Raw genomic sequence first — 24317 nt, forward strand, 5'->3', positions numbered from 1 at the left:
CCTAGCCCTTGTAAACAGTGTAACAGATGCAGGGGTTTTTATTCAACTCACCTAAGCACAAGACTCAGACCAGAAGCTTCAGAAAGTCACTTCCTCCAACCTTCCACTGAAACTGAAGGATATTCCTGCCACAAATGTTAAACTATATTGTTAAGTCTCCAATGAGAGATCTCATCTGTTCCCACCTTCCTCATTCCATAGACACATGTTGAGAGCCTGCACAAGTCTTATCACACTGGCATCAGGTAAACAGTTAAACTGATTGATAACCATTTTGTGTGGCTCATTATGTAGAAAGATTGTAGAACCTGGACTCAGGTGTTCAACGCCAGCATGCAAAATACCTCACAATATACATGTGCCTGTGGGAGATTTCCTAGACAAAGCTGCAAGATTGGCATGTCTACATATTGATGTAGTATGACTGTTAGCACCCTAAAATCATCAATGATATCTATTAACAGCAGTTGGCTGCTTCACCTGCTGCCCAGAAGCGATACCAGTGGAGAATATTTCAGTGGGAACATTAGCCTCTGCCATTGTTTCAAATTGGATATCCCATTTTGGTTGTCCAATACACATCACAACAGAACATGGCCATAATTCAGATCTGAACTGTTTGCCCAGCTGAACAAATTCTGTGGCACACCGTACATCACAAGACGATACATTATCACCCAGCAAGTAATGGTATGATTGAACGCTGGAAACAATCATTAAAAGCCACACTAATGTGCCATGACAAAACAGTTTTAGTGTTGGTCTTGCTTGAAACCCAACGTGGACTCTTCACCAACCGGGCTAATTTGTGGAGACGTACTATAACTTCCTGGTGAGTTCACTCATCCACATGCAATCATAATGGAGGACACCAACAAAAGAGACTTCATTTCTCACCTGAGAGATTGGATGATGCAAATCTGACCATGTCCAGCATTGAGGCGTGGAACCTCACAAACCTTTCTGCTCTGTGAGTTAGAGACATGCCTGCATGTGATGTTATACTGATATGGAGTGACATCGGCACTGACACCTCTGTACATGGGCCCTCATACCATTGGCATAAGTGAAAAATCAACAGACATTTCAATTAATGGTAAATCCATTGACAGGCTTAAGCAAGCCTTTCTGTTGCCAGAACTGCCACAAATGCATGCACAGTGCAACCAGCCACAGCCTTTGCCTTGGGTACAACCACCTCCACTGGAAGCAGAGGCTCAACCAGAATATCAAATCCATTCTGATCAGTGCGTGCACTTCAGAACATGATTCATGGATGATGCTTCTGGTGAAATTTGTGGATGATGCTCTGCTTTCCCTGAGGGGGATGGTGTAGCAGTAGACATAAACACCTGTATGCCTGCACGGTACCATTTCACTGGTCGATGTCGGAGCCAACGTCGTACTGCATCAATACCTTCTTCATCATCCGCATAGTGCCTCCCACGGATTGCGTCCTTCATTGGGCCAAACATATGGAAATCCGACGGTGCGAGATCGGGGCTGTAGGGTGCATGAGGAAGAACAGTCCACTGAAGTTTTGTGAGCTCCTCTCGGGTGCGAAGACTTGTGTGAGGTCTTGCGTTGTCATGAAGAAGGAGAAGTTCGTTCAGATTTTTGTGCCTACAAACACGCTGAAGTCGTTTCTTCAATTTCTGAAGAGTAGCACAATACACTTCAGAGTTGATCGTTTGACCATGGGGAAGGACATCGAACAGAATAACCCCTTCAGCGTCCCAGAAGACTGTAACCATGACTTTACCGGCTGAGGGTATGGCTTTAAACTTTTTCTTGGTAGGGCAGTGGGTGTGGCGCCACTCCATTGATTGCTGTTTTGTTTCAGGTTCGAAGTGATGAACCCATGTTTCATCACCTGTAACAATCTTTGACAAGAAATTGTCACCCTCAGCCACATGACGAGCAAGCAATTCCGCACAGATGGTTCTCCTTTGCTCTTTATGGTGTTCGGTTAGACAACGAGGGACCCAGCGGGAACAAACCTTTGAATATCCCAACTGGTGAACAATTGTGACAGCACTACCAACAGAGATGTCAAGTTGAGCACTGAGTTGTTTGATGGTGATCCGTCGATCATCTCGAACGAGTGTGTTCACACGCTCCGCCATTGCGGGAGTCACAGCTGTGCACGGCCGGCCCGCACGCGGGAGATCAGACAGTCTTGCTTGACCTTGCGGCGATGATGACACACGCTTTGCCCAACGACTCACCGTGCTTTTGTCCACTGCCAGATCACCGTAGACATTCTGCAAGCGCCAATGAATATCTGAGATGCCCTGGTTTTCCTCCAAAAGAAACTCGATCACTGCCCGTTGTTTGCAACGCACATCCGTTACAGACGCCATTTTAACAGCTCCGTACAGCGCTGCCACCTGTCGGAAGTCAATGAACCTATACGACACGAAGCGGGAATGTTTGAAAATATTCCACAAGAAATTTCCGGTTTTTTCAACCAAAATTGGCCGAGAAAAAAATGTGTTGCATTACTTATTGAACTGCCCTCGTAAAAGCATTTTCATCCACACCAAAGAGAAAGCAACAAAACACTACCTTCAATCCTATTCTGTCATTTTGTTTTCCACAACTGTTTGATCCATCTTTGTGCTCTTTTAATGATTTATTATATGCCTCTGTAGGCTGAAAGTTACTGTAGTATCTTGACAGGTGGAATACGGTTTTCCGTGACCACACGTAAGGTCAAGTTTACTTAGAACAGTAAATGTAAGTGCCAATGTAATTCAGAACATAACTAATGAATGAAGCTTTCCAAATAGAAACCACATGTATTCCATAAAAATGATCATGATGTTAAAATTAGAAAAATTAAAGCCTATAAAGAGATTTACTGACAATCAGCCTACACGCTATCAGAAAGTGGAACAGAAATATGATGCAACCTCTGATATGCACTTATGTGTGCATATTAAAAATGTTTATAGGTTTTTGCAAAACCTTTGTACCAAACTTGTTTTGCATTTTAAAATTTAGGTCCAATTTACAGTAATAATTGTTAATGAGGTATGATTTTGATGTAATTTCATATTATTTGGGACACATTAGACTCTAGCTGAGTCCATGTGCAACATTTTAGAAACTTTTGAGAGAGAATCCAGTACTGCACTGTGTAACTTAGATGAGGATGAAATGTTTATGTGGAGATTATTTTTGTATCGCTGTGGGTTTTCATAGACTGTAAGTCATTATAAGATGTTATATGAGTACAGTGAAAGAATATCTGATGCAACTGCAGACTTCCATCATAACAATCTGTCATAAAAATCTGATATAAAGGGAAAAAAAATCTTAAAATTCTTTCAAAAATTTGAGACTATATTAAGAGATAAACCAAACCTCATCATAGAGCATAAAAAAGCAAGGCACAAATTGTACCTAGATGAGAGGAAAATATATGATGAGACTTACCAAACAAAAGCACTGGCAGGTTGATAGACACACAAACAAACACAAACTTACCTTAGGGGGAAAAAAAGGACAGGTATACACTCGCACACACACACATATCCATCCACACATACACAGACACAAGCAGACATTTGTAAAGGCAAAGAGTTTGGGCAGAGATGTCAGTCGAGGCAGAAGTACAGAGGCAAAGATGATGTTGAAAGACAGGTGAGGTATGAGCAGTGGCAAATTGAAATTAGCGGAGATTGAGACCTGGCGGATAACGAGAAGAGAGGATATACTGAAGAGCAAGTTCCCATCTCCGGAGTTCTGACAGGTTGGTGTTAGTGGGAAGTATCCAGATAACCCGGACGGTGTAACACTGTGCCAAGATGTGCTGGCTGTGCACCAAGGCATGTTTAGCCACAGGGTGATCCTCATTACCAACAAACACTGTCTGCCTGTGTCCATTCATGCGAATGGACAGTTTGTTGCTGGTCATTCCCACATAGAAAGCTTCACAGTGTAGGCAGGTCAGTTGGTAAATCACGTGGGTGGTTTCACACGTGGCTCTGCCTTTGATCGTGTACACCTTCTGGGTTACAGGACTGGAGTAGGTGGTGGTGGGAGGGTGCATGGGACAGGTTTTACACCGGGGGCGGTTACAGGGGTAGGAGCCAGAGGGTAGGGAAGGTGGTTTGGGGATTTCATGGGGATGAACTAAGAGGTTACAAAGGTTAGGTGGACGGCGAAAAGACACTCTTGGTGGAGTGGGGAGGATTTCATGAAGGATGGATCTCATCTCAGGGCAGGATTTGAGGAAGTCGTAACCCTGCTGGAGAGCCACCTTCAAAGTCCGATCCAGTCCCGGAAAGTATCCTGTCACAAGTGGGGCACTTTTGGGGTTCTTCTGTGGGAGGTTCAGGGTTTGAGGAGATGAGGAAGTGGCTCTGGTTATTTGCTTCTGTACCAGGTTGGGAGGGTAGTTGCGGGATGCGAAAGCTGTTTTCAGGTTGTTGGTGTAATGGTTCAGGGATTCCGGACTGGAGCAGATTCATTTGCCACGAAGACCTAGGCTGTAGGGAAGGGACCGTTTTGATGTGGAATGGGTGGCAGCTGTCGTAGTGGAGGTACTGTTGCTTGTTGGTGGGTTTGATGTGGACGGACGTGTGAAGCTGGCCATTGGACAGGTGGAGGTCAACATCAAGGAAAGTGGCATGGGATTTGGAGTAGGACCAGGTGAATCTGATGGAACCAAAGGAGTTGAGGTTGGAGAGGAAATTCTGGAGTTCTTCACTGTGAGTCCAGATAATGAAGATGTCATCAATAAATCTGTACCAAACTTTGGGTTGGCAGGCCTGGGTAACCAAGAAGGCTTCCTCTAAGTGACCCATGAATGGGTTGGCGTACGAGGGGGCCATCCTGGTACCCATGGCTGTTCCCTTTAATTGTTGGTATGTCTGGCCTTCAAAAGTGAAGAAGTTGTGGGTCAGGATGAAGCTGGCTAGGGTAATGAGGAAAGAGGTTTTAGGTAGGGTGGCAGGTGATCGGCGTGAAAGGAAGTGCTCCATCGCAGCGAGGCCCTGGACGTGCGGAATATTTGTGTATAAGGAAGTGGCATCAATGGTTACAAGGATGGTGTCCGGGGGTAACAGACTGGGTAAGGATTCCAGGCGTTTGAGAAAGTGGTTGGTGTCTTCGATGAAGGATGGGAGACTGCATGTAATGGGTTGAAGGTGTTGATCTACGTAGGCAGAGATACGTTCTGTGGCGGCTTGGTAACCAGCTACAATGGGACGGCCGGGATGATTGGGTTTGTGAATTTTAGGAAGAAGGTAGAAGGTAGGGGTGCGGGGTGTTGGTGGGGTCAGGAGGTTGATGGAGTCAGGTGAAAGGTTTTGTAGGGGGCCTAAGGTTCTGAGGATTTCTTGAAGCTCTGCCTGGACATCAGGAATGGGATTACCTTGGCAAACTTTGTATGTAGTGTTGTCTGAAGGCTGACGCAGTCCCTCAGCCACATACTCCAGACGATCAAGTACCACGGTCATGGAACCCTTGTCCGCCGGAAGAATGACGATGGATCGGTCAGCCTTCAGATCACGGATAGCCCGGGCTTCAGCAGTGATGATGTTAGGAGTAGGATTAAGGTTTTTTAAGAAGGACTGAGAGGCAAGGCTGGAAGTCAGAAATTCCTGGAAAGTTTGGAGAGGGTGATTTTGAGGAAGAGGAGGTGGGTCCCACTGTGACGGAGGACGGAACTGTTCCAGGTAGGGTTCAATTTGGATAGTGTCTTGGGGAGTTGGATCATTATGAGTAGGATTAGGATCATTTTTCTTCGTGGCAAAGTGATATTTCCAGCAGAGAGTACGGGTGTAGGACAGTAAATCTTTGACAAGGGCTGTTTGGTTGAGTCTGGGAGTGGGGCTGAAGGTGAGGCCTTTGGATAGGACAGAGGTTTCGGATTGGGAGAGAGGTTTGGAGGAAAGGTTAGCTACTGAATTAGGGTGTTGTGGTTCCAGATTGGAATTTTGAGGTTTTGGGGGGAGTGGAGCTGGAAGTGGGAGACTGAGTAGATGCGAGAGACTGGGTCTGTGTGCAATGAGAGGAGGTTGAGGTTTGCTGGAAAGGTTGTGAAGGGTGAGTGAGTTGCCTTTCCGGAGGTGGGAAACCAGGATAGTGGATAGTCTTTTTGAGGTGGAGGGTGGCATGCTGCTCTAATTTGCGGTTGGCCTGTAGGAGGATGCTCTGAACAGCCAGTGTGGATGTGGGAGAGGAAAGATTGAGGACTTTTATTAAGGATAGGAGTTGACGGGTGTGTTCATTGGCTGAGTTGATGTGTAGGTGAAGGATTAGGTGGGTGAGGGCAATGGATTGTTCAGTTTAGAGCTGGTATAGGGACTGATGGACAGAAGGGTTACAGCCAGAGATGGGAACTTAAAGTGTGAGGTCTTTGGGGGTAATGCCAAATGTCAGACAAGCCTGAGAAAATAAAATATGGGAGTGTAATCTGGCTAGGGCGAAGGCCTGTTTGCGGAGGGAATGTAAATAAAACTTAATGGGGTCGTTGTGGGGATGTTGTGAGGGTGACATGGTATTAGAAGGTGGAAAGTGTAACATGAGGCTGAAATGAAAATGAAAATAAAAATATATGGGGAGAGATAAAGGTGAACTAGAAAGCAACTGGAGATCTAGTGTGAAAAAAGGCGAAAAAGTGTTGGTTATAGCTGGGCTATGTTGATCCTGTGGTGAACTTGGGTTGGTAGACAACGATGTGCACAAAGGTTAGGTGGTTGTGTTGCCGCCAAAACACGTTAAAAGGTGGAGCAATTCGGGAAAATTTCGAAAAAAGTGCGTGTAAATGTATTAAAAGGAGTGGTTTTGTGGTGGCAGATTGTGAAAATGAGGCTAACAATTGTCTGACGAAGAAATAAAGACGTTAAAAGCTGTGGGAAGCGCCTAAAAAAGATCAGTGATGTGGGAAAAACGGAAATGGAAAAAAACCGAAAGTTAATAGAACTAGCCGAAATGGCTGTTTAATAGCTGAAAGGAACTGTTTGTGAACTGGAAACGGTGGATTTTATAGCAGCGGTAGTGTTGAAAGCGGAAAAATATTTTTTGGTTATCGTTTGGAAGTGGGCTACGTATTATTGAGTATATATAGGCGGGATAAAATTGTATGGTAGATTCGGTAAAGAGGAGAAGGTGAATACAAAGTGAAACTACTTGCAAAAACAGAAGAGGAAATAAAATGACAGGAAAGATTTCGAAATGCAACAGTGACAATAACAAACGTAATTGTTGGGTTCAAATTAATGATATCAATATAATAGAGGGAAACATTCCACGTGGGAAAAATATATCTAAAAACAAAGATGATGTGACTTACCAAACGAAAGTGCTGGCAGGTCGATAGACACACAAACAAACACAAACATACACACAAAATTCAAGCTTTCACAACAAACGGTTGCTTCATCAGGAAAGAGGGAAGGAGAGGGAAAGACGAAAGGATGTGGGTTTTAAGGGAGAGGGTAAGGAGTCATTCCAATCCCGGGAGCGGAAAGACTTACCTTAGGGGGAAAAAAGGACAGGTATACACTCGCGCACACACACACACATATCCATCCGCACATACACAGACACAAGCAGACATTTGTAAAGGCAAAGAGTTTGGGCAGAGATGTCAGTCGAGGTGGAAGTACAGAGGCAAAGATGTTGTTGAAAGACAGGTGAGGTATGAGTGGCGGCAAATTGAAATTAGCGGAGATTGAGACCTGGCGGATAACGAGAAGAGAGGATATACTGAAGGGCAAGTTTCCATCTCCGGAGTTCTGACAGGTTGGTGTTAGTGGGAAGTATCCAGATAACCCGGACGGTGTAACACTATGCCAAGATGTGCTGGCCGTGCACCAAGGCATGTTTAGCCACAGGGTGATCCTCACACAGACCACATTTTGCAGGAATTTGGAGTATGGACTGCTATGTGGCAATGTCATACTGTTTGACAGAGATGTTGTGGAGATTAGGAGAATGACAAGAGACCAGGCTGTGAAGATGATATGGGGAAGATATATTGTCAGTTGAAGTCTTAAGTCAAGAGAGTCAGAGCCATGTTGGAGTAATCTATTGTTGCATGTAAGGCCTGAGTGAGTGGTACTGGATGCTTCAGAATTTTTTTTTATGTTATTGGGTTGGAAGAATCTATGAGGAAACCGTTTGAGAATTTGTTTATGGTTGATTGGTTGGTTGGATTAAAAGAGGGGAAGGGACCAAACTATGAGGTCATCAGTCCCTTGTTCCAATAAAGCAATGCCACAAGTGTGAGAATAAAACAAACAAGACTGACAACACAAAACAGAATGAAAGGAAAAATAACGAGAATGATGAAGGGCAACAAATGTGTAAATGGACAAAAGAGGGACAAGAAAACCACAGAAACACAAGAAACGGGATGAAGAGAGTAAAACAACAAAGCAGATGACCATGGCTGGCTGACCATGAGAATAAAATGGAGAAGCCAGCCACTCTGCTACACATTGAAACCTTCACCCTAAAAGCACTAGGGGGGAGGACACAAAAAGACAAAGGACATGCGCTAAAACTTAGATCAAATGATAAAACCCACCCTCATGAAGAAAACATAAAAGTAAATCAGCCAGTGAGGCTTTGTCAGATAAATTAGTAGCAGTTACCACACCAAAATACACACACACACACACACACACACACACACACACATAAGCAGAGCAAAAAAAAAAAAAAAAAAAAAAAAAAAATAAATAAATTAAGAAAATAAATAAAATAAAATAAAAAGCACACCATAACACACACACACAGCACAAAAAATTATATCACACCAATACACACACACACACACACACACACACACACACACACACACACACACACACACACACAAACATACACAAACGCACACACAAATGTATACACGAACAGATCACAGATACTTCAACGATTACACTCGAAAGTTTGGCAATAACATTCGATCTTTGGCAAAAACATTTGACAGTCAGCAACAGAAACCAAAACATTGCATTGAAACAAGCGTTCAGTTCATAGTGCTGTGGAATGCGGGGAAAAAACTGCAAATTGGCATTCACAAGAAGAAGAACAACACCAAAAATGCAACAGGAGTGTAATATATAAGAAATTGTCCACGCAACCTGTAAGTACAGTTCAAAACACCACTACTTAATAGGAAATACCAACCACCGAAACTGTTTATAACCTATAGGCACTGTGACAAAAATGTAAATTAAATAGCTAACATATGTACATATTCCAGGCCACTGATGATGCCTTGCAGAAAATAAAGGCGAAACACGTATGGCACTAAAATTGTGTTCTATTCAGTTGCTGTCAGATGGTCCATAAGTAAAAATTATCAATATACCGTAATAGTAGCAACGAATCCGGTAACCCAAGATTCCATCCCTGGGCTGTCGAAGTGGGACAGAAGATGGGCCACTGTCAAACAGGCACCGCACCAACACTGAGGAGGATCTTCATGGCACAGGAGGTAACCGTGGGTCACCCAAGCATGGCCAATGCAAAGCCATCAGAAGACAATTGATTCCCTGTGAGAGGCCCGCATGGAAGATGTCAACACAATCGTAGTGTCCTTAATGACACGCAGTATGTTGTGCATACTGTTATGCCATTCCTTCTCCGACATCCGGAAAACCCTGCAACGTAAGTCAGAATGCACATCAGGTTCAGAGATGCACATCTCCAGAGGTGGTTTCCGTGTAGCCTGCTTGGCCAGCCTGTCAGCAAGTTTGTTGCCTGGGATTCCGACATGATCTGGGGTCCAGGCAAACACCACTGAATGACTGGATCATTCCAGGGCATAGATGGACTCCTGGATGATGAGTGTAGCACTGATCGATAGCTTTTAGGCTGCTCAAAGAGTCAGTACACAAGAGAAATGACTTGCCTGGGCATGAGCATATGTGCTCAAGAGTATGAAATATGGCCGCCAGCTCTGCAGTGAAAACACTGCAGCCATCAAGCAACGAGTGCTGTTCTATATGTCCTCCATGAACATAGGCAAAGCCAGCGTGACCATCGGCCATTGAGCCATCAGTATAAACCACTACATGTCGAGAATCGAGAGGAAGTGACAGCGGAGAGTCGCAGGGTTAACTGAGTCCATAGGGCCATGTGAAAAGTCCAGGCAAAGCTGTGGCCTAGGTGTACACCATGGAGGTGTACGTGAATGGAACTCAAGTATAGATGGTAAAGGGAAGGACTCCAATTCAGACAGAAGGGATCGCACATGAACTGCAATTGTTAGCCCTGATCTGGGCCACCGATGGGGGAGATGGGCTGCCGTGGGTGGGAAAAGGAGACGGTAATTTGGATGCACTGGAGAACTACGAATGTGTGCAACGTAAATGGTGAGCAGTTTTGCACGCCTAACCTTCAATGGAGGGCCTCTGGCCTCCACCAGGACACTGGTCACTGCACTTGTTCTAAAAGAACCTGTCGCTAAGCAAATGCCACAGTGCTGCACTGGGTCGAGTAAACACAATGCTGAAGGTGCCACCAAACCATAAACCACACTCCCATAAATAAAGCAGGAATGAACAAGGGCTCTGTAGAGCTGCAGCAGTGTAAAGCGATCTGCACCGAAGTTGGTGTTGCTCAGGCAGTGGAGGGCATTGAGGTGCTGCCAGCACTCCTGCTTAAGCTGACAAAGGTGAGGAAGCCAAATCAATCGGGTGTTGAAAACCAGTCCTAAGAATCGATATGCCTCCACTGCAGTGAGTGGATTGTCATTAAGGTAAAGTTCTGGATCCCGGTGAATGGTACGATGCCGACACAAGTGCATGACACACGACTTCGCGGCTGAAAACTGGAAGCCGTGGGCTAGAGCCCATGACTCCACCTTGTGAATGGCTCCCTGTAAGCACCACTCAGCAACACCGGTACTGGAGGAGCAGTAAGAAATGCAGAAGTCATCCACATACATAGAAGACGAGACGGATGGCCCTACAGCTGCCGCTAGACTGTTAATGGCCACTAAAAATAGAGAAACACTCAATACGGAGCCCTGCGGGACTCCATTCTCCTGGATATGGATGGAACTATGGGAGGTATCAACTTGGACATGGACAGTATAAAGCACAGCAAATTTTGGATAAAAATAGGGAGCGGGCCTCGGAGACCCCGCTCATATAACCAGATGTTGGCATCTAGAAAAGGCTCTGGAGATGGCAGACTCTAGGACACGAGATTATCAGTGGTACAATGACTCTGGCAGAAGCTGCCCTGACATGGAGCCAGTAGCCCCCGTGACTCCAGGACCCAACCCAACAGATGACACACCATACATTCCAGCAGCTTACAAAGAATGTTGGCGAGGCTGATGGGCCAATAGCTATCCATATCAAGTGGATTTTTACCAGTTTGAGTACTGGAATGACAGTGCTCTCCCGCCATTGTGATGGAAAGATGCCATCACACCAGACCCGGTTGAAGATGACGAGGGGATGTCGCTTGTAGCCAGATGAGAGATGTTTAATCTTCTGACTGTTGATCCGATCTGGCCCAGGAGCTGTGTTGGGGCAATGTGCAAGGGCACCGAGGAGCTCCCACTCTGTAAATGGGGTGATATAGGATTCACTGTGGCATGTAGTGAATGAAATCACTTTCCCTTCCAGCCGCCATCTGAGAGTGAGAAAGGGTGGGGGGTAACTCTCCGACCCAGAGGCTCGAGCATGGTGCTCAGCAAAGTGCTCGGCAATCGCGTTTGTGTTGGTAGGTAACACACCATTTATATTAACACTGGGAACACCTATTGGGGTCCAGTACCTACAAACATGTTTGATCTTTGCTCAAACTTGGGAAGGTGACATATGGCACCCAATAGTTGAGACGTATCTCTCCCAACACTCCTGCTTCCGTCGTTTGATAAGATGGAAAATGCGGACACAGAGCTGTGTAAAGGCTATGAGGTGCTCCAGGGAAGGGTGCCGCTTATGCTGCTGTAGAGCTCGCCGATGCTCCTTAATTGTTTCAGCAACTTCCGGCAACCACCAAGGGACTGTCTTTTGCTGGGGGGGGGGGTCACCCTAAAGAGCAAGGGAGCACGTTTTCCACAGCAGAAACGATAGTTGTAGTCACCTGCTCAACCATCACATTGAAGTTACCATGTGGGGGAGATTCAATGGTGACAGCAGAGGTGAAAGTTTCCCAGTCCACCTTGTTTACAGCCCATCAGGGCAGGCGTCCATGGGCCTGACGCCGGGGCTGTGATAGGAAGGTGGGGAAGAGGTCACTACCCCACAGGTCGTCATGTGCTCTCCAGTGAATAGATGGGAGAAGACCAGGACTGCAAACCGAGAGATCAATGGCCAAATGTGTGTCATGTGCCACACTGAAATGTGTGGGGGCACCTGTATATAAGAGGTCGGGGTCGAGGTGTGACAGTAAGTTTTCGACATCTCTGCCTCGGCCAGTAAGGATTGTGCCACCCCATAAGGGGTTATGAGCATTAAAATGTCCCAAAAGTAGGGAAGGTTTAGGGAGTTGATCAATCAGTGCAGCCAATGCGTTCAGGGGTACTGCACCTTTTGGAGGAAGACATACGTTGCAGACAGTTATTTCCTGCGTTGTCCTTATCCTGAGAGCCACAGCTTCAAGAGGGGTTTGAAAGGGCACAGGTTCACAGCATACTAAGTTCAGGACATTGACGCAAACTCCACCTGATACTCGATTATAGTCGCTACGGTTCCAGTAATATCCCTTATAGCTGCGGAGGGCAGGGTTCTGCATTGCCGGGAACCAGGTTTCCTGGAGGGAAATGCAGAAAGCAGGTGTAAAGCTTAACAGTTGCTGTAGCTCAGCAGGGTGGTGGAAAAAAACTGCCGCAATTCCACTAGAGGATGACGTGATCATGAGACTGGGAAGGCATGGTACATTAAATGAGGCAGTTTACACCTCAGGGTTACCTGCTGCCAATGATTTATTTCCTGAGCAGTCTGTATTCATAGTGTCTGAGGGTTTGGCGAGATCTAGATCCTCAGCAGACCCCAGAATCTCCACTTCATCCTCAGAAAGCAAAGCTTGTAGATGGGGGTGGCGTAGGTGCCACCACGAGTCCCTTGGTCTTAGGGGTCTTCTTTTTGGATTTCTTTCGCTGCTCCTTGGGTTTCTCTTGCTGATTCAGTCTCCAGGATTGTGAAGTCCTACAACCAGATACTTTTGGGGACTTCAGCCACTGGTGGGAGTCATCTTTCCCAATAGCAGAAATCTGGGAAGGGAGTGACCCAAGGGACCCCTTCCCAGCGAGAGGTGCCGAAGAAGATTTATGCATCCCCGGCTGAGAAGTGGGGACTGGTGTCCCTGATGGTTGTGGGGGCAACAGGGAGGGATGGCCCTCATCATCAAGGGGGAAGATGTAGTCTTCCGACTCGGAGAGCTGACGGGAATTCATGGAGCTGATGGAGCTACAACTGTTCTTGTGGCGGCGGCATAAGAGGAGGTCATAGCCACAGTATGTAGACGCTCACATTTCCTCTTAGCCTCAGTGTGGGTCAGTCGGCCCAGGGTCTTGTACTCCATGATTTTCCTTTCAAGCTATAAAATCCTGCAGTCTGGCAAGCAAGGGGAATGATGCTCTCCGCAGTTGACACAGATGGGAGATGGGCCACATGGAGTATTGGGATGTGATGGATGTCCACAATCTTGACATGTGACGCTGGAAGTACAGCAAGAAGACATATGGCCAAACTTCCAGCACTTAAAGCACCACGTAGGTTGAGGGATATATGGCTTTACATCACAGTGGTAGACCATCACCTTGATGCTCTCAGGCAATATTTCACCCTCAAAGGCCAAGATGAAGGCACTGGTGGCAACCTGATTATCCCTCGGACCCCGATGGACGCGCCGGACAAAATAAACGCCTCATCGCTCTAAGTTGGCGCACAGCTTGTCGTCAGACTGCGAAAGAAGGTCGCTGTGGAATATAATACCCTGGACCATATTTAAGCTCTCATGGGACATGACGGTAATAGAAACATCCCCCAGCTTGTCACAAGCGAGTAATGCCCGTGATTTGGCAGGGGATGCTGTTTTTATCAAGACTGACCCTGACGGCATTTCGGACAAGCCCTCCACCTCCCCGAACTTGTCCTCTAAATGGTCTACAAAAAACTGTGGCTTCATTGAAACAAAGGAGTCCCCATCAGTTCCCGTACATACGAGGTACTGGGGTGAATAAGGTTCGCTGCCATCCTTAGCCTGGCATCTCCCCCATGGTGTGGCCAGAGAGGGGAATGATTTAGGGTCATACTTCCTTGCATTGTACTGAGACTTAGAACGCTTGGAGACTGCTGGTGTTTGATCTCCAGCAAGTGATGACGTGGTATGCCTCATTGCGCGTCATCTGCCCTGATGCCACCCACTCCGACCAGGGTCCCTCCCCACGGGCGCCACCCAGCCGCAGCAAAGGCCACCTGGCAGGATGGCCATTGCTGGGAGTCCCAATGCCCCAGGGTGACATGCATCTACTCCTTGGCATATGTGGGGAGTTAACGACGCAGGCATTGGCAGAGCGATCCCTGTGTTGTCAGGGGGCTACAACCAACAGTGTAAATAAGTCTATGATCATCATTGGCGCAGAAAGTGACACTGCATACTGCATGGTGGAAAACACACCCAGGAAGGTGTCCTCGCCCAAGAGATGGATAATGAGTGGGACTGCAATGCGATGATGAGAAAGCGGGCTACAGATGTCAAGGCACGATGCACCATGTAAGGCGCCCTTCCCCAAATGGCTCGCTCTTCAGAAAAATTTTGAAGAATGAAGGTCAAACCCTGCAGGGGACCATCACAGAAAGGCCGAAATGTGAGAGACTCCTTTTAGTTGCTTCTTACGACAGGCAGGAATACCTCAGGCCTATTCTAACCGCTGGACCTGCAGGGGTGAGAATTGGTTTATGGGCAATGTCAGTGGGGCAGTTCCAGGAGAGCAAATTCTGGGAGAGGTTACTAGTACAGTAATACTAGGGATTTACTGTTAGAGCAAATACTATAAATTTACTACTGATTCCTAGGCTATAGGCCAGGGAGCATTTGATGTGGAAGGAGTGGCAGCCACCCATCTGGAGGTATTGTTGTTTGATTTGATGTGGACTGAGGTTTGGATATAAGTGCTCATGAGATGGATTTCAGCATGAGGAAGGTGAGTTTGGGTCTGGAGAATGACTACATGAATTGAAGCTGTTGCAGTAACTCAAGTAGTTCTGCAGCATGAATACAAACCACAAGAGCACTGTCAATAAATCTTTACCAGTTCAGAGGCATGGCTTCTGCTAGTTGAGGGTACCCTGTTACATCCAGTCCATGAAAAGGTTGGGACAGGATGAGGACATCCTAGTTCTTAGCGTGATTCCTTTGTAGGGCTGGCACTCCAAGATAAGAAATTATGCATAACACTGAAACTGATTAGTGTAACAATAAATGAAATTTGTAGATGGCCATCAGGTCAGTGCTGGGACAGTTAATGGCAAGAGCTGATAGCTGTTTGTATGTGGGTTGCATCAATAGTGACAAAGAAGGTTCAAGTGGAAGAGGTGTGGGAATGACTTTGTATTGGTAGTACTGGGGGTGTTTCCCTTGAAGATGATAACTGACCTGCCTGGTTGTAAGTTTAACAATGTTCTAAATTGAATTTTTCAGTTCATATACTGTGGTTATATAGGCAGCAAAGGATGAATTATAATGCAACTTTTTCTTGGGGATGTTGGTTTACACACCATACTTCAAACCATTTTAAATGAATTTAGTGTCAGTGAGACATTAAAATCTTAATCCTCCTCTGCTCCTACATTAGTTTTCATGAGAATGCAGCCACACATTCAAGCAATTGTTGCAGTTTACTACTGATTGCTAATCTCATGCTAACCCGCATCAGATTTCCAACATTTCTTGTTTGCAGTCCTTTCAGTGTTGATATTTGTGAGTGGAAAAAGAGATTAACTACATATTTAAATATATATATTATATATACATTATACCAAAATATTAATATCTGCCTTAGGCTGAACTTGACAAACATAAAGCCACATTCAAGCCAGACCAAGACAGGGATTTCATGGATGTCTATTTGAAGACATTGCTGTCAGATAACTCAAAAACAAGTTTTTCAGGTAAGGATAAAAACTACATATTCTATTCTTAATACATTCTGTTACTTATTTTCAAACTTACACTTTCCTTTGGTTCCTAGAATCACAGCTCCTGGCAATTTGCATGGATATGTTCATGGCAGGCTCAGAAACAACCAGCAAGTCCCTTGGATTTGGCTTTTTGTATCTTCTGCTTTATCCTGAAGTGCAAAGAAAGGCTCAAAAGGAAATAGATGCTGTTGTTGGACGAGACAGGTTACCACGGCTCAGTGACAGACCGAAGTAAGTTACTTTTACAAATGCATTTTTAAAGTTGAAATTATGTAATGATTCCATTACTTAGGGAAAAAGCACAGGCATAATACTTGACAATATAATTTTTATAATTAAGTCTCCTTATATATTTTACATAATTAGAAGTACCAGCTTCAGTAAACTTCTGTATTTTACACAGCAACTGTTCTTCTATACAAACTTAAAAAATATTATAGTCTATGTATGTGTACATAAATTTTTCTCTTGATCTTCATTGATTCCTGCACGAAAAAGAGCAATAAGCTGCACCATCTCACTAAAGCCCCAAATGGAGGAGAGAAATAAGATGTGCCCAAACTACATATACTTTAGATTTTCTGACCATCTGTTACCACACTATTTCTCTATGAATGGTGAGTTTCCTCTATCTCCTTCCTTAACATTTATATCTTCCTTCTTACCAAAAGTACTGGTATGTTTCCAAGGAGTATATTCTGATAGCAAGCAGGATATGCAGAGTGTAATATATATACTGAAAATATATACTTCATCAGTCTGAATGTTTTTTGCACCAATGAGCATTTCATTCATAGTCCTCATGAAAACTGTGTTAAATTCAGTTTTGAGGGCCAGATTAAAAAACTAAATAACAATATCTACAATTCTTATAGAACTCATACACTGATTGAACTTCACTTGAAGAAATTATTACTAAATACATATAAATGAAAGCATCTGACTTGATTCAGTTACACCGATGACAATTTTTCAGCTGATTGTCAGTTAGAGCAAGTATATTTTTGAACTATTAATTAGTACTCTTCATAATTTCTTGGTTTAACACTCATCCTATTGGCATGCCGGTAATACAGTAACTTGTGGCAAGAGCTATACTTATACTTTTACCAGTATTAAAGAATTCATTCACTATATGTGTGATTTTATAAACAATGTAGAGTATCATTAACATAAATCAATTAAAATCAGTGACATAAATGAAGTGGGCTGAAATCATTGGCCACCAAATCAAATGAATTCACAGCAACAACGACAGAAACCACAGAGGTCAATAGTAAACCATCAAAAGCTGGTGTATTAGATTCATTGAATGAAAGAAAAAGAGCTAGTAGTAGTTCTGGCTCTTGTGCCAATTTGACAGTCTGATCTTATGTTTACATACTTACATACAATTTCTCCTAAAGTGTGAAATATATATTAATATTACCAGTCAATAAAAATGGGGAGGGATAAATCAGAAATCCATAACAGGTCTTCCACTGTGTGGTAATATGCTAATTATTTTTTCATAAAATACTTCCACAAAATTATTTCATTTCTCCTACCTTCAAATATTTAATTTTTTCTATTCAGGGGTTGAAGTACTGTAAAATGAGGAGAACAGAAAGTTTAAATTTCAATATTTTATGTCCATCAGTACTATGCAACATACATTACTAAAATTTACCTTGGTTTATGGCTTTTGCAGTCCTCTTCAAGGCTACAGTACGTAGGTTCCTTATTACTCTAAAGTTAAATTTCAATCTTTTATCTCCAACACTATTACGAGACATATATTACTAAAACTTATCTTGGTTTATGGGTCTTGCAGTCCTCTTTGAGCCTGTAGTATCTGCTTTCCTCATTACTCATAGCACATAATTAAAAAAATGTATTTCTTTTCATGCTAAAGGGGGGGGGGGCTGAGTAACAACAGTTATGGTTTTTCTTGTGTTTCTGTTCCAGAACTTTCTGCGTGAATAAAAGCAATTAGCAATGTTGTGGGGTAAATATAAACACCAGTTTGAACAATTAAGAAATTTAGTGAGTGTAATTATAGTATCTAACCAAGTGAAAATTACAAAACAACCAAAAATTTGTTCAAGGCAAAATCAGTAACTTTTTAGTAAGGGCTGAACTCACTAAGATCAGCAGTGAAACTAATTTTCTCTTTTGAATGAGAAAAGAACTTCAAGACATCAACAGGTCCCAGGAGCTTCTTGATAATGTCTTCTGTGGTTAAAAATAAATAAATAAATAATAATCATGATAATAATAAAACAACGGAAAATCTAGGATGGACTAATGACAGTATTACGAAAAGGACGGATTTCTACGCACCATGTAGTGATGTTGTGCAGCGCACAGGGAAAATAAAAAGCCTGCTAATCTAGTAAGCTTTCAGCTCAAGTCTGCCCTCCCCACATGTGTGTGTGAGTTGCAGTTGAATGAATGAATGTGTGTAAGGTGCCTAATTCAGAAAAAGGCCTTTTGGCTGAAAGCTTACTAGTGCAGCAGGCATTTTGTTGTGCCTGTCTGCAACTCAACATCTCCACTTTGTGGTGAGTAGCAATCTATATTTTTCACAATATTATAAATAATAATTATAGAAAATTAAAACAAATTCATCAGTTTGTGAAAAGTTGGAGCATCAAGAGACAACTTAGAATTTAAAAAAAAAGGCCAACATAACCATATTCTTTAAGTCGAACTTCTTTTGAAATGTGCATTCTACACATCCATTTCAATTAATTATAAATTTTCATAACTGAAAAAAAATCAGCAGATGGTAGAGACATGTTGGTTGCTTGAGAGTGGCCTGGAAAATAATCAGGATCTTCAGAAGTGGCAGAGAAAACAAAATCTGGAATGCTGTCTTGAACAGAACATTCAGAAACTTCATCTGTACATGATTGAGGAGCAGGGAGCAGTATATATATATATATATATATATATATATATATATATATATATATATATATATATATATATATATATATATATATATAAAAAAAAACAAAGATGATGTGACTTACCAAATGAAAGTGCTGGCAAGTCGACAGACACACAAACAAACACAAACATACACACAAAATTCAAGCTTTCGCAACAAACTGTTGCCTCATCAGGAAAAAAGGAAGGAGAGGGAAAGACGAAAGGATGTGGGTTTTAAGGGAGAGGGTAAGGAGTCATTCCAATCCCGGGAGCGGAAAGACTTACCTTAGGGGGAAAAAAGGACGGGCACACACACACACACACACACACACACACACACACACAAGCAGGAATGTTTCCCTCTATTTTTTATATATATATATATACCTTAAAGGTCTTTAAATATGTCTGCTTGTGTTTGCATATGTGTGGATGGATATGTGTGTGTGTGCGCGCGCGCGCGAGTGTATACCCGTCCTTTTCTCCCCCTAAGGTAAGTCTTTCTGCTCCTGGGATTGGAATGACTCCTTACCCTCTCCCTTAAAACTCACTTCCTTTCGTCTTACCCTCTCCTTCCCTCTTTCCTGATGAGGCAACAGTTTGTTGCGAAAGCTTGAATTTTGTGTGTATGTTTGTGTGTCTATCAACCTGCCAGCGCTTTCGTTCGGTAAGTCACCTCATCTTTGTTTTTATATATATAAAACAAAGATGATGTGACTTACCTAACGAAAGTGCTGGCAGGTCGATAGACACACAAACATACACACAAAATTCAAGCTTTTGCAACCAACGGTTGCTTCATCAGGAAAGAGGGAAGGAGAGGGAAAGACGAAAGGATGTGGGTTTTAAGGCAGAGGGTAAGGAGTCATTCCTATCCCAGGAGTGGAAAGACTTACCTTAGGGGGAAAAAAGGACAGGACATTTACATTTGTAAATGTCTGCTTGTGTCTGTGTATGTGTGGATGGATATGTGTGTGTGTGCGAGTGTATACCTGTCCTTTTCCCCCCCTAAGGTAAGTCTTTCCACTCCAGGGATTGGAATGACTCCTTATAAAGATGATGTGACTTACCAAATGAAAGTGCTGGCAGGTCGACAGACACACAAACAAACACAAACATACAGACAAAATTCAAGCTTTCGCAACAAACTGTTGCCTCATCAGGAAAGAAGGAAGGAGAAGGAAAGACGAAAGGATGTGGGTTTTAAGGGAGAGGGTAAGGAGTCATTCCAATCCCGGGAGCAGAAAGACTTACCTTAGGGGGAAAAAAAGGAAGGGTATACACTCGCACACACACACACACACATATCCATCCACACATATACAGACACAAGCAGACATATACTATATACACTCCTGGAAATTGAAATAAGAACACCGTGAATTCATTGTCCCAGGAAGGGGAAACTTTATTGACACATTCCTGGGGTCAGATACATCACATGATCACACTGACAGAACCACAGGCACATAGACACAGGCAACAGAGCATGCACAATGTTGGCACTAGTACAGTGTATATCCACCTTTCACAGCAATGCAGGCTGCTATTCTCCCATGGAGACGATCGTAGAGATGCTGGACGTAGTCCTGTGGAACGGCTTGCCATGCCATTTCCACCTGGCGCCTCAGTTGGACCAGCGTTCGTGCTGGACGTGCAGACCGCGTCAGACGACGCTTCATCCAGTCCCAAACATGCACAATGGGGGACAGATCCGGAGATCTTGCTGGCCAGGGTAGTTACTTACACCTTCTAGAGCACGTTGAGTGGCACGGGATACATGCGGACGTGCATTGTCCTGTTGGAACAGCAAGTTCCCTTGCCGGTCTAGGAATGGTAGAACGATGGGTTCGATGACGGTTTGGATGTACCGTGCACTATTCAGTGTCCCCTCGACGATCACCAGTGGTGTACGTCCAGTGTAGGAGATCGCTCCCCACACCATGATGCCGGGTGTTGGCCCTGTGTGCCTCGGTCGTATGCAGTCCTGATTGTGGCGCTCACCTGCACGGCGCCAAACACGCATACGACCATCATTGGCACCAAGGCAGAAGCGACTCTCATCGCTGAAGACGACACGTCTCCATTCGTCCCTCCATTCACGCCTGTCGCGACACCACTGGAGGCGGGCTGCACGATGTTGGGGCGTGAGCGGAAGACGGCCTAACGGTGTGCGGGAGCGTAGCCCAGCTTCATGGAGACGGTTGCGAATGGTCCTCGCCGATACCCCAGGAGCAACAGTGTCCCTAATTTGCTGGGAAGTGGCGGTGCGGTCCCCTACGGCACTGCGTAGGATCCTACGGTCTTGGCGTGCATCCGTGCATCGCTGCGGTCCGGTCCCAGGTCGACGGGCACGTGCACCTTCCGCCGACCACTGGCGACAACATCGATGTACTGTGGAGACCTCACGCCCCACGTGTTGAGCAATTCGGCGGTACGTCCACCCGGCCTCCCGCATGCCCACTATACGCCCTCGCTCAAAGTCCGTCAGCTGCACATACGGTTCACGTCCACGCTGTCGCGGCATGCTACCAGTGTTAAAGACTGCGATGGAGCTCCGTATGCCACGGCAAACTGGCTGACACTGACGGCGGCGGTGCACAAATGCTGCGCAGCTAGCGCCATTCGACGGCCAACACCGCGGTTCCTGGTGTGTCCGCTGTGCCGTGCGTGTGATCATTGCTTGTACAGCCCTCTAGCAGTGTCCGGATCAAGTATGGTGGGTCTGACACACCGGTGTCAATGTGTTCTTTTTTCCATTTCCAGGAGTGTATATAGAATCATTCCACATGGGAAAAATATATTAAAAACAAAGATTCCATGACATACCAAACGGGAAAGCACTGGTAGATAGACAATAAAAAACACACAAACACACACACAAAATTTCAAGCTTTCGCAAGCAATAGTTGCTTCGTCAGGATAGAGGGAAGGAGAGGGAAAGACGAAAGGATGTGGGTTTTAAGGGAGAGGGTAAGGAGTCATTCCAATCCCGGGAGTGGAAAGACACCTTAGGGGGAAAAAAGGACAGGTATACATTCGCACACACACACTTATCCATCCACACATATACAGACACAAGCAGACATATTTGAAGGCAATTAATTATAAATTTTCATAACTGAAAAAAACCAGCAGATTGTAGAGACATGTTGGTTGCTTGAGAGTGGCCTGGAAAATAATCAGGATTTTCAGAAGTGGCAGAGAAAATATGTCTGCTTGTGTCTGTATATGTGTGGATGGATATGTGTGTGTGTGCGAGTGTAAACCTGTCCTTTTTCCCTCTAAGGTAAGATTTGCTGGATTCATTAAAAATGTTGAAATGTTTTTGTTGTGGGTTCCTTAATGCATCAGGCTTCTTCCTCCTTCAATTGTCACAGCAAACTGTGAATCTAAACTAACAATCATGGAAAAGCATTGGAATTTGAAGCTGTAGGGATATTAATTACAACACACAGACACATAGCATTGTAATTTATGACCAATTTATTCCTACAACATACATAATCTTGATGCCAGTTATTAAACACGAACACAGTCTCAAAATACATAGACCATAGTAATGTCTGCTCTATCAAAATAATTTTTCACTACTTGGGTGCATGCAAGTGTAGGGTTGAAGGTCCATTACTTAAGCAGCTTATCCAACATTATCATTACATTAATATAGTTCTCAACACGTTATGATGTTCACATAGGTTTATGCCATTACTATTGACATAGTATGTGCCCTCGTGTACTCAGTCTGACCCTCCTCTCCTGGCTCATGTCTGGCGATTTATAGTCTCACACTCACTCACTCACTCACAGTAAAGCATTATTTCATGGTTTTCAGTCAGTTACAAAAAAATGCTAATTTAATTAATAATACAAAAGAGAGAATATATAAAGATTACCAGGCTGGATTTTAGGACCAACTGCTTCAAGTACCAAACAATTTGTGCTTGAGCCTTACAGAAATGCTCAATTTGGTATTGTAATGTTACCATATTTTCATGTTCAACAAAATGTCCCCCATTTCTAAGAGAGTTGGTATTTACACATTATTTCACAAAAGTTTAGTTTTTGAATATTTCTTAAAAATCAAATTATGGAAAATTTCAGACTTCAGTATTATCAGAACAGAATTTTGATATACACAAAGGTATAAAAATGGGTGTTGTCTTCAAATGGTATCTCAATTCCGAATCGAATTACAGGAATTTAAATGTAAAAAATTACTTTGTCAGACTCAGAAACAATTGGTTACAAAGATGCCTAGGTTCTTAGTTTTTATGTTTCAATTTTGAGACATACATTTTTTCATGATAATGAAATTATATCTTCAAATCCTGATACCTCCTGAATTAATTAACTTTAAGTGAAAACTATAGTCCCACAATGTTTGCGATTGGAGACAGTAATAAGAATTTGAAATTCTTTACCAAAATCAAAGGCTGATAAATACATGTACATTTATCGTGAAATCAAGATTCTATATTTGTAATCACAAGATAATGAAGGGTGGAAGTAGTATGTTAAATGACTAGACAGAACATGCTTCGCTTCAAAATCAGTTGATGAAAGCTTCTTGAGGGCTTTATGATGCAGGGGCATGATATCACATTTCCTGAACACAGAAATATTTTTTGTATCTTGAATGTACAATTTTTTTAAGAGACTAAGAAACCTGAGTTTTTAATTATGAATTATTTAGGAATGAAGGAGATGACTCAACAAAAGGCAGAAGCGCTGCGTCGTCGATAGATACATGAACAAAAGGTACAGAGCTTTGTTAGCTTTTGGAATCACACACACACACACACACACACACACACACACACACACACACGTCTCCCTACATTGCACTCAATCAACTCAGCACAATGTAGGGAGACAGACATGTGTGCGTGAGTGTGTGACTGTGTATATATGTGTGTGTGTGTGTGTGTGTGTGTGTGTGTGTGTGTGTGTGTGTGCATGTTTTTACTACAAGTTTAAAAAGGGAGTGCAGTCCAAAAATTGCCAGCCTCTGTACCTTTTGTTTGTGTATCTGTTGACAACACATTGCTTCTGCTTTTCAGTGAGTCGTCTCCTTTATTCCTAAATAATTCATAATTCTCAACCAGAACTTTCTATAAGCTTGGGTTTTGGTAAAGAGGCTTCATTCCAACCAATTTTTTCCAGTCTTGTAGAATTGTATACCAGGATATTTTCATAAACAAAATAAAGCGACAAAAAAGGACTATGTGTTGTATTTTTAGTTTCCTGGCTTAAAAATGAAATGGACGC

At 43.6% G+C, this 24317-nt stretch overlaps 1 protein-coding gene across 1 annotated transcript in view; it reads left to right on the forward strand.

Moving 5' to 3' along the window:
* LOC124795425 (probable cytochrome P450 303a1) overlaps window positions 1–24317 on the forward strand; it is a 151738-nt gene that overhangs the window by 95043 nt on the left and 32378 nt on the right. The window contains exons 6-7 of the mRNA XM_047259453.1: window positions 15992–16100; window positions 16181–16361. Of these exons, the coding sequence (XP_047115409.1) occupies window positions 15992–16100; window positions 16181–16361 (290 nt within the window). The remainder of the gene's footprint in view (window positions 1–15991; window positions 16101–16180; window positions 16362–24317) is intronic.

The sequence above is a fragment of the Schistocerca piceifrons genome, chromosome 4, assembly GCF_021461385.2.
Source record: "Schistocerca piceifrons isolate TAMUIC-IGC-003096 chromosome 4, iqSchPice1.1, whole genome shotgun sequence".
In the NCBI taxonomy this organism is placed as follows: Eukaryota; Metazoa; Arthropoda; class Insecta; order Orthoptera; family Acrididae; genus Schistocerca; species Schistocerca piceifrons.